The sequence below is a fragment of the Scyliorhinus canicula genome, chromosome 21 (assembly GCF_902713615.1).
Source record: "Scyliorhinus canicula chromosome 21, sScyCan1.1, whole genome shotgun sequence".
Classification (NCBI taxonomy): Eukaryota; Metazoa; Chordata; class Chondrichthyes; order Carcharhiniformes; family Scyliorhinidae; genus Scyliorhinus; species Scyliorhinus canicula.
Genome location: NC_052166.1, coordinates 47583129 through 47599115, shown reverse-complemented (window position 1 = coordinate 47599115; position 15987 = coordinate 47583129). Strand labels below are relative to the sequence as shown.

At 43.9% G+C, this 15987-nt stretch overlaps 1 protein-coding gene across 5 annotated transcripts in view; it reads left to right on the top strand.

Moving 5' to 3' along the window:
• Positions 1 to 15987, top strand: part of golga1 (golgin A1) — an 81265-nt gene that overhangs the window by 62870 nt on the left and 2408 nt on the right. For all 5 annotated transcript variants that reach the window (XM_038781887.1, XM_038781886.1, XM_038781888.1 and 2 more), the window contains 3 exons: positions 5509 to 5667; positions 13204 to 13263; positions 14930 to 15109. In XM_038781887.1, coding sequence (XP_038637815.1) covers positions 5509 to 5667; positions 13204 to 13263; positions 14930 to 15109 — 399 coding nt within the window. The remainder of the gene's footprint in view (positions 1 to 5508; positions 5668 to 13203; positions 13264 to 14929; positions 15110 to 15987) is intronic.

Here is a 15987-nt window from a genome sequence, read left to right as displayed (position 1 = left end):
TTGGAAATGTTCACCGATTTAGTTTGCCGGTTTTGACGGTTTTGACGTGATTTGTTTTTTCTTAAATGAGGATTGTCTCTTTTTAAGGTTTTCAGTACATACAAGATCACAAGTTACTGCACAAACCAATATTGCCTTTGCATTGCTGAAACCTATCTAATTGGCATTTCCTTGGATTGCCACCTTGCCGTGGTGGGGAGCCTTGAACATTCCATTGATTCTGAGAGCAATGCCATCGGGAGAATTTGCTCCTGGCAGGGTCACCCATAATGGTACGGTTGGAGGTAAGAACCAGACAAAGCGCAATCCCGAACAAGGCCTCAGTGGCAGATCAGGTGGGAGATACTCATAACAATCAATGGCTGCGATGGTGGATGAAGGGTGCAACAGTAAGGAGATCCCAAGTTGTCTAGGTTCCCTTGCCACTGGAACTGGACCTATCCTCTATCAAGGACCATGTGTCTCATGTGCAACGGCATACCCACGTTAAAAGATATATCACATCAAGCGTCTACCACAAGGAAATCAGTGCAACCCCTGTACAGACTCTAGTCCTGCAGTGATCGGCGAGAGGTGACGAGGAAAGGATCATGAGATCTGGAAGTCCCTAGCTTGGACTTGCGCAAAGGCAGTTGAATTTGATTCCATCATCTTGCTCTCCGAATAGGGACAGACGAGCGTTTCAACAGCTTTTTTCACGATTGAGCGGCCCTCTTTGGGATCTACTTTGCTCACTTCATATGGGGAAAGGGTTAGAAAAGGTGCTGTAAAAAAAATATTGTTCTGTCCTAACCTGACCGCATCCAGCACGCTCATCTATCTATGGTCAGAAAATCAAAGTTGAACTGAATTTCTGAACCTGGAATGTACAAACCCTCGTGGATAATGAGCAAATCAATCGTCCGGAATGGAGAACTGCCCATGTTGCCTGTGAACGTACGCACTTCAACATTGACATTGCTGCCCTGCAAAAGAGAGATGCGAGAAAGGCAGTTGCGAGAAGATGAAGTTGAAGATGAGGTTACACCACCTTCTGGAGAGGAAAACACAGGATCCGCCTGGGACAGATATAATTGGTAACACCATTAAGAACAAACTCGTCAGCCGACTCTGAGCTCCCTGGCGGCATCACGGTAGCATTGTGGATAACACAATTGCTTCACAGCTCCAGGGTCCCAGGTTCGATTCCGGCTTGGGTCACTGTCTGTGCGGAGTCTGCACATCCTCCCCGTGTGTACGTGGGTTTCCTCCGGGTGCTCCGGTTTCCTTCCACAGTCCAAAGATGTGCTGGTTAGGTGGATTGGCCCTTAGTGCCAAATATTGCCCTTAGTGTTGGGTGGGGTTATGGGGATAGGGTGGAGGTGTTGACCTTGGGTAGAGTGCTCTTTCCAAGAGCCGGTGCAGACTCGATGGGCCGAATGGCCTCCTTCTGCATTGTAAATTCTATGGTCAACAAGCACCTCATGACCCTCCATCTACAACTTGCGAAGAATCAGCAGGCACCGGTCGTCTGTCCCTATGCCCCAACCCCAACTTTTGCCAATTATGAGTCCAAATAAGGATTCTACTCCACTCTGGACACCCAACATTCCTAAGGAGGATAAGATCTTCACCAGGGTTGGTAAGGACTTCCAAATCTGGAAAGGAAGGAGTTGGTTGCAACTACGACAGGGTTCTCCTTCTCACCATATGTGCGGAACACCAGCTTGCGATCACTAACCTACTGTTCTGCCAAAAAGCCACTTTCAAGACTTCCTGGGGACATTCACACTCTAAAGCACAGGCATATAATTGACTTTGTCATTGTCTGATCTTGAGACCAAAAGGATGCCCTTTTCACCAAAGCGATGACCAGTGCAAATGGATGCTGGACAGACCACCGCCTCATGAGATCCACCATGCCCATCAAACTCCACCAGAAGTAGCCAAAGATGAAGAAGCAGCTCAGAAAAAAGATCAACGTTGAGCGATTTCAGGAGCCAAGCATGCTAGTGAACTTCCAACAAGTCTTCTCCAAAATCTCCGATGTCTATTCTAATGGCATGGGGAAAACTGGGAAGAGCTGAAGACAGCCATCTTCTCAAGCTGTGAAGAAAATATTTTTTTTTTTTATTAAATAATTTTTATTGAAAAATTTAGAATTTATACAACAATATCAAACCATACTAAAATATCAACGATAACAGTAATGACAACAATCATGAACCTTCGCCCCTCCTCAATGAACAACCCAACATATTGACAACAACTTAAGTTAACACAATGTTAAGTTACATAACCGTAGCGAAAAAATCTAGAAACTATAATAAGGAACACACCACCACCCCACCCCGCCCCCCGCCCCCCTGCCCGGGTTGCTGCTGCTATTGACCAAGATACCTATCTTTGAGCCAGGAAGTCCAGAAAAGGCTGCCACCGTTTATAGAACTCTTGAACTGATCCTCTCAGGGCTGTGAAGAAAATATTGACTGCAAGACCAGGAGACATCAACAAGAAGAGGTAAGCTCTCCGCGTCTGACAACATCACATAACCAGCAAGGCAAAGAGGAGAGCTCATCAATTATCCACGGTGGAGGTAACAAAGAACAACAAGGGAAATGGACTGAGAAATCTAGGAGCTGCAACTCATCGCTGGCTAGCATGAGACCTGGGGCCTCTTCAGTGTCACCAAGGCAATATATGGATCCAATATGTGGCCTCAAACCAGTGCGGAGTAAGGACCCTCTTGTGAGACAGAGATAACATTGATCTTCGATGGAAGGTCCACTTCAAAGAACTCCTAAACCATGTTACAATCATGTTTGAGGAAATGCTGCAACTCCCCATCAAACATGATCTTGGACCCCCACCAAACATGGACAAAGCCGAAGCTGTCTTTAAATGCATGAAGAATGGTAACGCCGCAGGAATGGACGGGATGCCAGCAGAGATTTTCAAACATGGAGGAGAAGAGATCACCCACTATCTCCAGCTGTTGCTAAAAATCTGGACTGGGAAGAAATCCCTTGCAACCACAAGGATGCTGTCATCGCCATCATCTTCAAGAAAGGAGACAAAGCAGACTGTAGGAATTACCAAGGAATCTTCCTATTCTTCATTACCAGGAAGCTCATCATCCAAATCCTCGCCAGCCGCCTTCTCCCAGTCTTTAAAGAAATCCTTCTGGAAAGCCAGTGTGGCTTCTGACCAAATTGTGGAACAGCGGACATGATTTTCACTGCTTAACTACTTCAACAGAAATGCCAGGAGCAACATCAACTACTCTACATGGCTTTCAACGAACTGAGCAAGCAGTCAATCGGGAACTGCTATGGAAGATCTTGTCAAAGGCCGGCTGTCCTGAGAAATTCATCAGCATCCTCCAACTTCTCCATGTCAAGATGTCGGCGACAGTCCTCACTGACGGAAATAAGACAGAAACCTTTGAGGTCAAGACTGGAGTCAAGCGGGGATGTGTCACCGCCCCCACCCTCTTCATCTTCATTACCACCATCCATCACCTTGTCAAGAGCAAGCTTCCCAATGGAGTGGACATCATCTACAAGGTCGACGGAAAACTTAAAAAACTTAACCTTTTACCAACCTGCCCCAGGGAAAGATCCAGTCCCTCTCTCCAACAGAGAAACCCTCGCAAAAGTGGAACATTACCCATATCTGGAGCCACCTCTCCTCTAAGGCTGACATCAATGTTGAGATCCAACATTGTATCAAATCTGCAACCAACTCATTCAGACGCCTAAGGATGAGAGCCTTTGTTGACTACGACATCGTGCTGACCCCAAGATCCTCGAATATAAGGCAGTCATCCTCTCCACTCTATAGGGCTCGGAAACCTGGGCGATATACAGATGCCATCTTAAGGTCCTGGAGAGATACCATCAACGCTGCATGAGGATTCTCTGCATCAGATGGGAGGGCAGGCATACTGACATTGGTGTCCGTGAAGGAGCCAAGAGTACCAGCATCGAGGCTATGTTCATCCAAAACCAACTCTACTGGGTCAGCCATGTGCTTAGGATGCCAGTGTCCGAACTGCCCAAGGAAGGCTTCTGAACAAGAGGAGGACAAAGGAAGCACTTCAAGACACCCTGAAGGTTTACCTCAGGAAATGCAACATAGTCATCAATGCCTGGGAGACCTACTTAGCGGAACCTCCTGATTGAAGGAACACAATTCTTTGAGGGCACCTGACAGCAAGAGGAGGCCCGGAAAGAACCCTGAGACAGGAATACCAGCAAAGTCTAAGGACCGATCCCACCTCCTGGAATCACCTGCCAAGTGTGTGGACAAAGATGCAGCTCTAGGTTATGGCTCATCAGGCATGTGAGGACCCACAGAACCCATAACCAGTAACGTGACATTTCTTAGGTGGGAAATCATACTCTTTAGCGAGTGATTACCGAAGAAAAATTGACTATCATTGAAAACCATGTTTATCGTTCACAATTTTGCCATTTGTGAGATTTTGCGGGAACGTAAGCCCTGCGAATGGCAGGACTTTACTTTATCTGGTTAACCGGGACACTATAAGATTATATCGATACCTTTTAACAAGCACGTTGACCTGTTTCAATGCGTTGGCTGACCCCAATGCCATTATTGTAGCCAAAGACTCTGATTTTGCAAGCAGATATGTCCCCTTGGAAGTGGGGAAATCAATGAAAGTAAGACAGTATTGCTATTCCTTGAAGGTCATAAGGCATCAACAGGTAACACAGGCTATTAGAACTCATCTAACATATTTTACTTCATGAAATTTGTTTTGCAATACTTTCCAGTTATGAGTCCCAGTGGTCACAGCCCAGCCTTTATCTAGAATCTGCTAGATTTATCCATTTATCCTCTGTCTAAACCTTTCTCCACTATTCACAATATGGGCAGCAGCCAGGGTTGTCCAGAAAGACTTCTTACCAATGGCAGATTTCTCTAAAACTAAATGGGCTGGTATAAGGGGAGCAATGTGGAGCGCTGTTATCTGAAGGTCATTTTACATGGTATGAAAAACATTGAAGGCAGTGGCTTTGATCAAGGGTCAGTTACAGTTTGGTGAGCTTTTAAAACTTGGCAGTTTTCCTAACCATTTCTAGCTCCTTATTTCACCAGAAGGAGTTTGACTAACTAATATGGTCCGATAGCCTTGTCATCCAATGATACTTTGCCTTAGTGGCCATTCTTCAAAAGTGAGCACAGACATCTCACAGGAGTGGTCAAGAACACTGGCAGATTCCTTAACCAAGCAATGTTGAAGCCAAGGATAGGATAGCCCAGGATAGGCTGGTATTATTTTTGACTTGGAAAATAAAGACCTGGTGCTCACTTTCCTTTCGGGAATTAGATTTGAAGTAATGTGCTTTTGTAATGTGGAAAGAGGAGGTTGTTTTTCCCTCCTGTAAGAAAGTATTTATTCAAATATTTATTGTCGTCTTTTGTGTATTTTCTGTCCTGGCCATCAGGATACATAACTTTGTACCTGTGAACCATTAAAGAAATGCAAGTTCCTCCTGACAGGTGCAAGATCTAGAAGCAGAAGTGGCTGCCCTCAATGGACAGTTACATCCCTCGGAAAATGATGAGAAAGGACAGAATGGAGAGGTGACGGTCGCATATACCTTGCAACTTCAGCATGTCAACCAAGATTTGGAGCAGCAGTTGATAGAGAAAAACAAGGTTAGCTACACAACAAATGTATACATCACGTAGTTTGTAAGTTGCATCACTCTGTGACAACCTCTCCACATGTTAGAAGGCTCATATGCAGAGGATTACTTAGGTTTTTTAAAAATGTTGGAACAGTTTACCGTTCTTTAACGTTATAACCATTTAACTTACAAATTATATTCTTGTCATTAGCCAGTTAAAATATACACGTTTTTCTGTTTACAATCTATTCTTTGGATTACTACAGTTTGTAGGTTTCATTATTACGAATAGGAGCACAGGACATAGGAGCAGGAGTGGGCCATTTTTTGTTGTTCTATTCTTCCTGACAAATTCGCAGTTTCCAACATTGTTCTCCATCTTCCAAGTTTTTGCCCGATCTTTTCTTTTCCTCTTGGGAAGTGTCCACGTGCTATTTACTTTTCACAGATGGAAAAGGCCTCTGCCTTCCATGATAGTTGGACAGGATGCAACTGTTGTTTGGAAAAGCTAAGACATATGAGTAGAACAGCAATATCGTTCCAAATCAGGATGGCCTGTGGTTTGGAGGGGAACTTGCATGTGGTGGTGATCACAATGGATTTGCTGCCTTTACAACTTCTACCACCTGGAAGGATAAATTTGACAGGTGCTGTGATTGAAGTCCCCACCCAGAGCACATTCTCAGTTATTATTTTCAAGTAGTGTTCGACATGAAGGACCATTGATTCATTAGTTGAGGATTGGGAGTTAGGTGGCAATCAAGATGAGGTTTGTGCATTTGACCTGATGTCATGTGATTCATGGGGTCTGAAGTTTCCCAGGGCCACTCCCTCCAAACTGTCCACCACCTCTGGCCAGTATGCCCTGCCCATGTGACCAGGCATACTCTGGGATGGTGATGAAAGCATCTGGGACATTGGTTATAAGGTACGATTCAGTAGGTATGATTATGTCAGGCTGTTGCTTGACTAGTTTGTAGGGCAGCAGTCCCAATTTTGGCACAAGTCACCAGATGTTAGTGCGGATGATTTGCAGGGTCAGCTGGACTGGATGTGTCTTTGTTATTTCAGATGCATCGGCCGATGCAGGGTAGTCTGTCTGGTTTTATTCTTATTTAACTTCTCTAGCGAACATATGAATTAGGAGCAGGAATAGGCACTCGCGGAACCCTCCTCGACTCCGCTCCACCATTCTATAAGATTGTGGCCGATTTGATTGTAACCTCAACCCCACCTTCCTGCCTAGCCCCAGTTAACCTTTCATGTTGATCAAGAATCTATCTAGCTTTGCCTTAAAATATTCAAAGACTTTACTTCTACTGACTTTTAGTTCCAAAAATTCATGCCCCTCAGAGAGAAAAATCTCCTCATCTGTTTTATGAGTGATCCTTTTTTAATACATATTTTTATTAGTTTTTCCATTTTTACAAATAACTCAACAAGCCTTCAAAAAGAGATAGATAGATAGATAGAGAAATACAGCACAGAACAGGCCCTTCGTCCCACTATGTTGTGCCGAACTTTTGTCCTAGGTTAATCATAGAATTTTGGACACTAAGGGCACTTTTTCATGGCCAATCCACCCAACCTGCACATCTTTGGACTGTGGGAGGAAACCGGAGTACCCGGAGGAAACCCACGCACACACGGGGAGGATGTGCAGACTCCACACAGACAGTGACCCAAGTCGAAATCGAACTTGGGACCCTGGAGCTGTGAAGCAATTGTGCTATCCACAATGCTACCGTGCTGCCCTTAAGAAGAAGTTAATCTACACTCCATTATTCTACCCTAATCCATGTACCTATCCAATAGCCGCTTGAATGTCCCTAACGTTTCCGACTCAGCTACTTCCACAGACAGTGCATTCCATGCCCCCACTACTCTCTGGGTAAAGAACCTACCTCTGACATCCCCTCTATATCTTCCACCATTTATCTTAAATTTATGACCCCTTGTAATGGTGTGTTCCACCCGGGGAAAAAGTCTCTGACTGTCTACTCTATCTATTCCCCTGATCATCTTATAAACCTCTAGCAAGTCGCCCCTCATCCTTCTCCGTTCTAATGAGAAAAGGCCTAGCACCCTCAACCTTTCCTCGTATAACCTACTCTCCATTCCAGGCAACATCCTGGTCAATCTCCTTTGCACCTTTTCCAAAGCTTCCACATCCTTCCTAAAATGAGGCGACCAGAACTGCACACAGTACTCCAAATGTGGCCTGACCAAGGTTTTGTACAGCTGCATCATCACCTCACGGCTCTTAAATTCAATTCCTCTGCTAATGAACGCTAGCACACCATAGGCCTTCTTCACAGCTCTATCCACTTGAGTGGCAACTTTCAAAGATCTATGAACATAGACCCCAAGATCTTTCTGCTCCTCCACATTGCCAAGAACCCTACCGTTAACCCTGCATTCCGCATTCAGATTTGTCCTTCCAAAATGGACACCCTCACGCTTGTCAGGGTTAAACTCCATCTGCCACTTCTCAGCCCAGCTCTGCATCCTATCTATGTCTCTTTGAAGCCGACAACAGCCCTCCTCACTATCCACAACTCCACGAATCTTCGTATCATCTGCAAATTTACTGACCCACCCTTCAACTCCCTCATCCAAGTCGTTAATGAAAATCACAAACAGCAGAGGACCCAGAACTGATCCCTGCGGTACGCCACTGATAACTGGGCTCCAGGCTGAATATTTGCCATCCACCACCACTCTCTGTCTTCCATCGGTTAGCCAGTTTGTTATCCAACTGGCCAAATTTCCCACTATCCCATGCCTCCTTACTTTCTGCACAAGCCTACAATGGGGAACCTTATCAAATGCCTTACTAAAATCCATGTACACTGCATCCACTGCTTTACCTTCATCCACATGCTTGGCCACCTCCTCAAAGAAGTCAATAAGACTTGTAAGGCAAGACCTACCCCTCACAAATCCGTGCTGACTATCCCTAATCAAGCAGTGTCTTTCCAGATGCTCAGAAATCCTATCCCTCAGTACCCTTTCCATTACTTTGCCTACCACCGAAGTAAGACTAACTGGCCTGTAATTCCCAGGGTTATCCCTATTCGCTTTTTTGAACAGGGGCACGACATTCGCCACTCTCCAATCCTCTGGTACCACCCCTGTTGACAGTGAGGACGAAAAGATCATTGCCAACGCTCTGCAATTTCATATCTTGCTTCCCATAGAATCCTTGGATATATCCCGTCAGGCCCGGGGGACTTGTCTATCCTCAAGTTTTTCAAAACGCGCAACACATCTTCCTTCCTGACAAGTATCTCCTCGAGCTTATCAGTCTGTTTCACACTGTCCTCTCCAACAATATGGCCCCTCTCGTTTGTAAATACTGAAGAAAAATACTTGTTCAAGACCTCTCCTATCTCTTCAGACTCGATACACAATCTCCCGCTACTGTCCTTGATCGGACCTACCCTCGCTCTAGTCATTCTCATATTTCTCACATATGTGTAAAAGGCCTTGGGGTTTTCCTTGATCCTACCTGCCAAAGATTTTTCATGCCCTCTTTTAGCTCTCCTAATCCCTTTCTTCAGTTCCCTCCTGGCTATCTTGTATCCCTCCAGCGCCCTGTCTGAACCTTGTTTCTTCAGCCTTACATAAGTCTCCTTCTTCCTCTTAACAAGACATTCAACCTCTCTTGTCAACCATGGTTCCCTCACTCGACCATCTCTTCCCTGCCTGACAGGGACATACATATCAAAGACACGCAGTACCTGTAAAAAGAGGATAAAGCCATGTTAAAATGGTACACATTCACGCCTAGCGATTACCCATACAGCCAAAGAAAATCTAGGAAATGATTTTCGTGCCCCATTTGGGCGTGCACCAAAACATACCTCCCCCAACTCCAATTATTACTTTTTCAATTTTTTCCAATTAAGGGGCAATTTACCTTGGCCAATCTACCCTGCACATCTTTGAATTGCGGGGGTGAGACCCACGTAGACACGGGGTGAATGTACAAACTCGACACAGATAGTGACCTGCCCAACTCCAATTATACCAGAGGCACCAATCACATATTATAACTTTTTTTTTTCTCAGATATGAGATCTGCCTGTTCATCTGCAGGATCCAGTCAGTATTTCTTTAACCCCAAGGTAAAGACAAAGAAATACAAAAATAAATCTGCGATTAGCACTGCTGCCTCACGGCCCTGAGGACCCGGCCTTGATCCCGGTCCCGGGTCACTGTCCATGTGGGTTTGCACATTTTCCCCGTGTCTGCGTGGGTCTCGCCCCCCACAAACCCAAAGATGTGCAGGATAGGTGGATTGGCCACGCTAAATTGCCCCTTAACTGGGGGAAAAAAAGAGATTTGGATAAATTTATAGAAAAAAAATTCTAAAGAGACACATTATATATATCACAAGATCAGCAAATAGTCATACAATTGGTTTACATTGTCAAACGTTATAGGCAGTGTCTCCCTTCATTCAAAAAATGAAAGGTTGCCAAAAAGAGTAGAGGGCACCAAGATAAAGCCATGGGCACATGGCCCTATGGTGCACACCCTCCGCCATAAGGCCAAAAAGAGAAAGCTACACAATATGCCACCCTTATGGGGTAAGAAAAAAACCTAACTCAGCCTTCCAATACCTCCAAGCAATGGGAGAAGGGAGACAACAGGATGTCGCCATTGGTACAAGGCATGGCTTGGCAGTGTATATTCTCGTATAGAGGAGCCAGTGAACCAAGGATACTTAATTCATGCCACGATACACTACCCAACAGATCTCACTCCTCCCAGCCAAATCAGAGACACCGTTCAGACCCCGGACCTCTTATTTTTAAACCATGACCCTAGTTCTAGATTTTCCAACAAGAAAAAAAACATCCTTTTCACCTTCACTCTGTCAAGTCCCCTTGGAATCTTAAAAGTTTCAATCAAGTCACCTCTTACTCTTCTAAACTCCAGACGATACAAGACTAACCTTTGCCCATAATGTAACCTGCCCAATTTGGGTATTAGTCTTGTAAACGTTCTCTGAACTGCTGCTAATGCTTTTACATTTTTCCTTAAATAATGAGACTGTACATAGATGTGGTATGACCAGTGCCCTGTCCAACAATAGCATAACCTCCCTGCTTTTTAAATCAATTCCCCTCAAACTATAACATTTTATTAGCTTTTCTAATTACCTGCATGCTAGTCTTCTGTGATTCATGCACTAGGACACCCAGAATCTGAGCTTTACAATCTCTCACCGCTTAGATAAGTTTATTTTTTATTCTTCCTGCCAAAATGGACCATTTCACATTTTCCCATATTATACTCCATTTGCCAGATCTTTTCCCACTCGCTTAACCTATTTGTATCCCTTTGTTGCCTTCTTATGTCCTCTTCACAATTTACTTTCCTGCCTATCATTGTGTTCAGCAAATTTTGCAACAATAACTTTGGTCCCTACATCCAATTCATAGAATCTTAGAATCCCTGCTGTGCAGAAGAAGGTCATTCGACCCATTGCATTTGCACCAACCATCCGAAAGAGCACCCTACCTAGACCCACTCCCCAGCCTATCCTTGTAACCCCATCTAACCTACACATCTTTGGATTGTAGGAGGAAGCAAGAGTACCCAGAGGAAACCCACGCAGACACTGGGAGAATGTGCAATCTTAGAATCAAACCCCAGGTCCTTAGTGCTGTGAGGCCGCTGTGCTAACAGTTGTGCCACCGTGCCACTCTAGTCATTTATATAAAGGCCCCAGGACTGATCCCTGTGGCACACCACTTGTTACATCCTGACCAGCCAAACCATGCCAATATGTTGCCCTCTCTACCATGAGCTTTTATTTTCTGCAATAACCTTTGATGTGGCACTTTATGCCTTGTGGAAATCTAAGTGCAGAACATCCACTGGTTCCACTTTATCCACAGCACAGGAGACTCCTTTACACTCCAATAAATTGGTTAAACATGATTTCCCTATCACAAAACCACATTCACTCTGCCTGATTACCTTGGATTTTTCCACATGCTTTGCTATAACATCTTTAATAATAGCTTCTAACATTTTTCCTCTGACAAATGCTAGGCTAACTGGCCGATCACTCCTTTTGAATAAAGGTGTAGTGGTTTGATGTAGCTGAATGATTTGCTAGGTCATTTAAGGCCAGTTAAGAATCAACCACATTATGGGTTGAAATCACGTGCATGGCAGACTAAGTAAAAGTGGCAAATTTCCTCCCCTAAAGGGCACAAGTGAACCAGATTGTTTTTTACAATACTCGTGGTCACCATTACTGAGAATTGCTTTAAATTCCACTAAACTCGTGTCTCTGAACCTTTACTAGCCCTGCAATATCACTATAATGTTACTCATCCCAGTAGATTCTATATAAAGTGTCTGAGTGCAGCCGAGGATTACTGGCTCTGACTTCTTCTCTAGGAAGTGCTTGAGCAGGATTTACCAGCTTTGCCATTACTTAAATAACCTACCTATGATGGGACACATACTCATTTTTAAAATTTATTATACAGCAGTTTATTCCAGCGACAGGAATCGATTCCAGGCTTAGGTCACTGTCACATGGAGTCTGCACGTTCTCCCCATGTCTGCTTGGGTTTCCTCCGGGCGCTCCGGTTTCCTCCCACAAATCCCGAAAGATGGGCTGTTAGGTGAATTGGACATTCCATATTCTCGCTCCCGTGTTCCCTAACAGGCGCCGGAGCGACTAGGGGCTTGTCACAGTAACCTCATTGCAGTGTTCATGTGCCCACTTGTGACACTAATAAAGATAATTGTATTATAGTGCTTTCCTGTGGTAATGACAGAGATTGGGATTTTCCTCTCCAACTTGCATCTGGCAGTTTATTTACATTGCTAAGTGCATGACCGTCCCCCCCAGTTGAACGTAGGGTATTCAGTCTCTCTTCTCTCTCCCCCCCCCCCCCCCCCCCAACATCAGAAAATGCACCGTGTCAGTGTGATGGCAGTAACAACATCAAACCCGACTAGGTCTCCCAGAGCATGCACCTGGCGAGCAGACCGCTCTGGGAGCCCTGGGAGTGTTCCAGGATAAACACCTTTGCGTTGGGTGGCCTTTAAACTGACGCCCCGATCCTTGATTGATTAAGTTTCTGGCAAGGTGGGTGTATCAGAGGCTGCTGTGACAGCACTATGTTGTGGGACACACCCCTTTAAGTTTTTTCTTCAAAGTCTGGAACTATATGACGGAGAAAGTCGCCCTTCTTATTGGCAGCTTCAACACCGTTCTTTCCACCCGCCATCAGCCTTTGCTGATTCCTTGGAAAATCTCACCCAGAGAGTTATTAGTTTGCCACCTCTTCGCCGCTTATTGTGCCAACACGTCTTGGTTAGGGTGAGGATTCATTAAACTCTCTCTTCTCTCATTCTGTGGGTTTATGAACACAATCTACTTCAGTCAGTGACCCAACAAATTTAGGATATATGCTGATGATTTCCTTGGTATTTTGTTGCTTTGTTAGAATCTTAAATCAAAATTATTTTAAAATGATGAAGTGATCATCACTGCAGATTTTAGATTTTATATTATTTCCTCCCTCAGACTATTAAACAACTACTGCAGAGGCTAACGGAATTGAAAAAGACACTACAGAAAGAACTGGTAAAGATTTTGCTTTAAATTATTTTTTAAAAAATAAATTCATTAGGATTTTTCTTTTCAATAGATTAAACCAGAAAATGGGTCAGAAGCACACGCACACATTTTACACATGCACCATCTTAAACTGGTTGGCAGATGCCTGCAGCTTAACCTGAGACTGAAATAGCATTGTCTGGAGAATTGTTCCCAGAATACTTTCCTAATGCTTTTCATGACCTAGTTTCAATTCTGCTAATAAGAAGAAGCTCATCGTTGGTGTTTAACGACCCCAATTTAGTTTCTGTTGAGGCAATGTCAGTGGAGAGAGAAAGAGAGCAACGTTTCAGATCAATTCAATTTCAGGACCTGAAACCCTCTCCACAGATACTGTATTTTCTGTTCTTATTTCATATTTCCAGCATCTGCAGTCTTTGCCATTGTAATTTCTTTTTTTACTCCTTATTTTTAATTTCTTTCACATATGGTTCAAATTGATGGGACTAATGTTTACCCATTGTAAACTGTTCGCTGAATCTGATGAATTCGAACTAACTTGCTTTGTTTTCATTTTTCATCTGTTCATACAAATGAAGGTTTTTTTTAGGTGAAATGAATTTTATACTTTTCATAGAAATTTTCATATTCATAGAATTTGCAGTGCATGAGGAGGCCATTCGGCCCATCGAGTCTGCACTGGCTCTTGGAAAGAGCACCCTACTTAAGCCCATGCTTCCACCCTTTCCCCGTAACCTCACTTAACTTTTTTGGACACTTAAGGGCAATTTATCACGGCCAATCCACTTAACCTGCACATCTTTGGACTGTGGGAGGAAACCAGAGCACCCGGAGGAAACCCATGCAGACACGGGGAGAATGTGCAGACTCCGCACAGACAGTGACCCAAGCCGGGAATTGAACCTGGGACCCTGGAGCTGTGAAGAAACTGTGCTAACCAATGTGCTACCATGTTGCCCTTTACTACCAGTGTGGCAATGTTGGCAATGCATTAATGGGATCAGATCAAGCATATCTTGTTCTAAATTTATTTGAGAAATTTTATAAAACAATTGTATTTGTTTAAGCACTAACTACTTTTTAAATTTAGAGTACCCAATTATTTTTTCCAATTAAGGGGCAATTTAGCATGGCCAATCCACCTATCCTGCATATCTTTTGGGTTGTGGGGGCGAAACCCACGCACACACGGGGAGAATGTGCAAACTCCACATGGACAGTGACCCGGGGCCGGGATTCGAACCCGGGTCCTCAGCGCCGTAGGCAGCAATGCTAACCACTGTGCCACCGTGCTGCCCTAGCACTAACTACTTTGTCCGCATTCTTCACATGAGAACCTGGGCAGTGACTGCTCTGTATTATGCTGTGCTGTTTTAATTGGTTAAACTCCAGCGTTAGCCCTGTACAAACAAATAAACACACACACACACACACACGGAGGTCTCAGCCTTTGTAGCATGCCTGTGCAGTTTGAATTTTACTAAGGGAAATTCTACATAATTAGATTCCTCCAATAACTGTAACTGAAAACTCATAAACACAATAATGGGTTTCTGAACATGACACAGCAAACAAAGGAAATAGCAATATTTTATTGGCAGCTCGGGAAAGCTCTTTTTTTTTCTTTAAAATGGCATTCTAATTGATGCATACGAAATCTTTTCAATTAAAGAAAATGAAACCAGAATTGGAGCCTGCCGAAGTTCGAGAGAAATCTTACTTTGAACCACCAGCCAGCTTCAATAATTCCACCACAGTTGTAAACAATTCCGATCTTAATGACTCCAGGGAGATAAATTTTGAATATCTTAAACACGTTCTTCTCAAGTTCATGTCTGTCAGAGAATCCGAGGTGAGTTACTGATCATTGCAGTAATCTACAGTAATCAATAGAAAGCCTTGATTTATGTTTTACATGTTAAAATGCAGAACTGTTAATGGTTTCAAATGATGAAGCAAAATAATGGTTTGGCAATTAAGCTGACAGATGTATAATTCAGAGATGCGATTCTGCATTACCTGTGATATAGGCTGAGAATCAGAAATGGAATTTATGGAAAATGACGAGAAAGAAAGCTGGCCCTATGCTGAAATGCTGCAACCTACATACACTTTCGGCCTCATCACACTATTCTCCCCAATAGCCATACAACTTTCTAGGAAAAACAAAGAAAAATCTTTCAGATAAAACCCTGGGAAATTCCTCCGACACCTCAAGGTCACACCACAAGCTCTACTGGCCCTTTTTAGCTCACCTACCTCCAATGACTTGACCAACTCCTTTTGAGAGTTTTCAGTGACTCCATACCCAGCAATATCCAACAAGTACAGACCCTAACCACAGCTTATTACAAGCTTGTCAAAGGAAAGGATTGCGTGGAGTGGAAAACATGCTTGGCATTGACACAGCATGATCATTTGCACAGCAGCCAACTTACAGTTTCTCCTATCAATAGTTTAATCCCTAGCAAGACTGAGACAGAGAAGATCTGACATCACAAGCAGGGCCCTTAACTGCAGTTATAGACATACAAAACGTAAAACATAAAGCTTGAGATGACTTGCTGTACTGCCTTTCAAAGTGCTATTGGGAAAGAGCTTGCCTTTCTGTCATCTCTTTTTTTTTCAATTTCGAAAACTGCCTTTTGCATCCATCATGGCCTCAGAAAAACATCCAGACCCCAAATTCCAATTGGGTTCCACCAGTAGAAGCAAAGGCTAGGCACATGG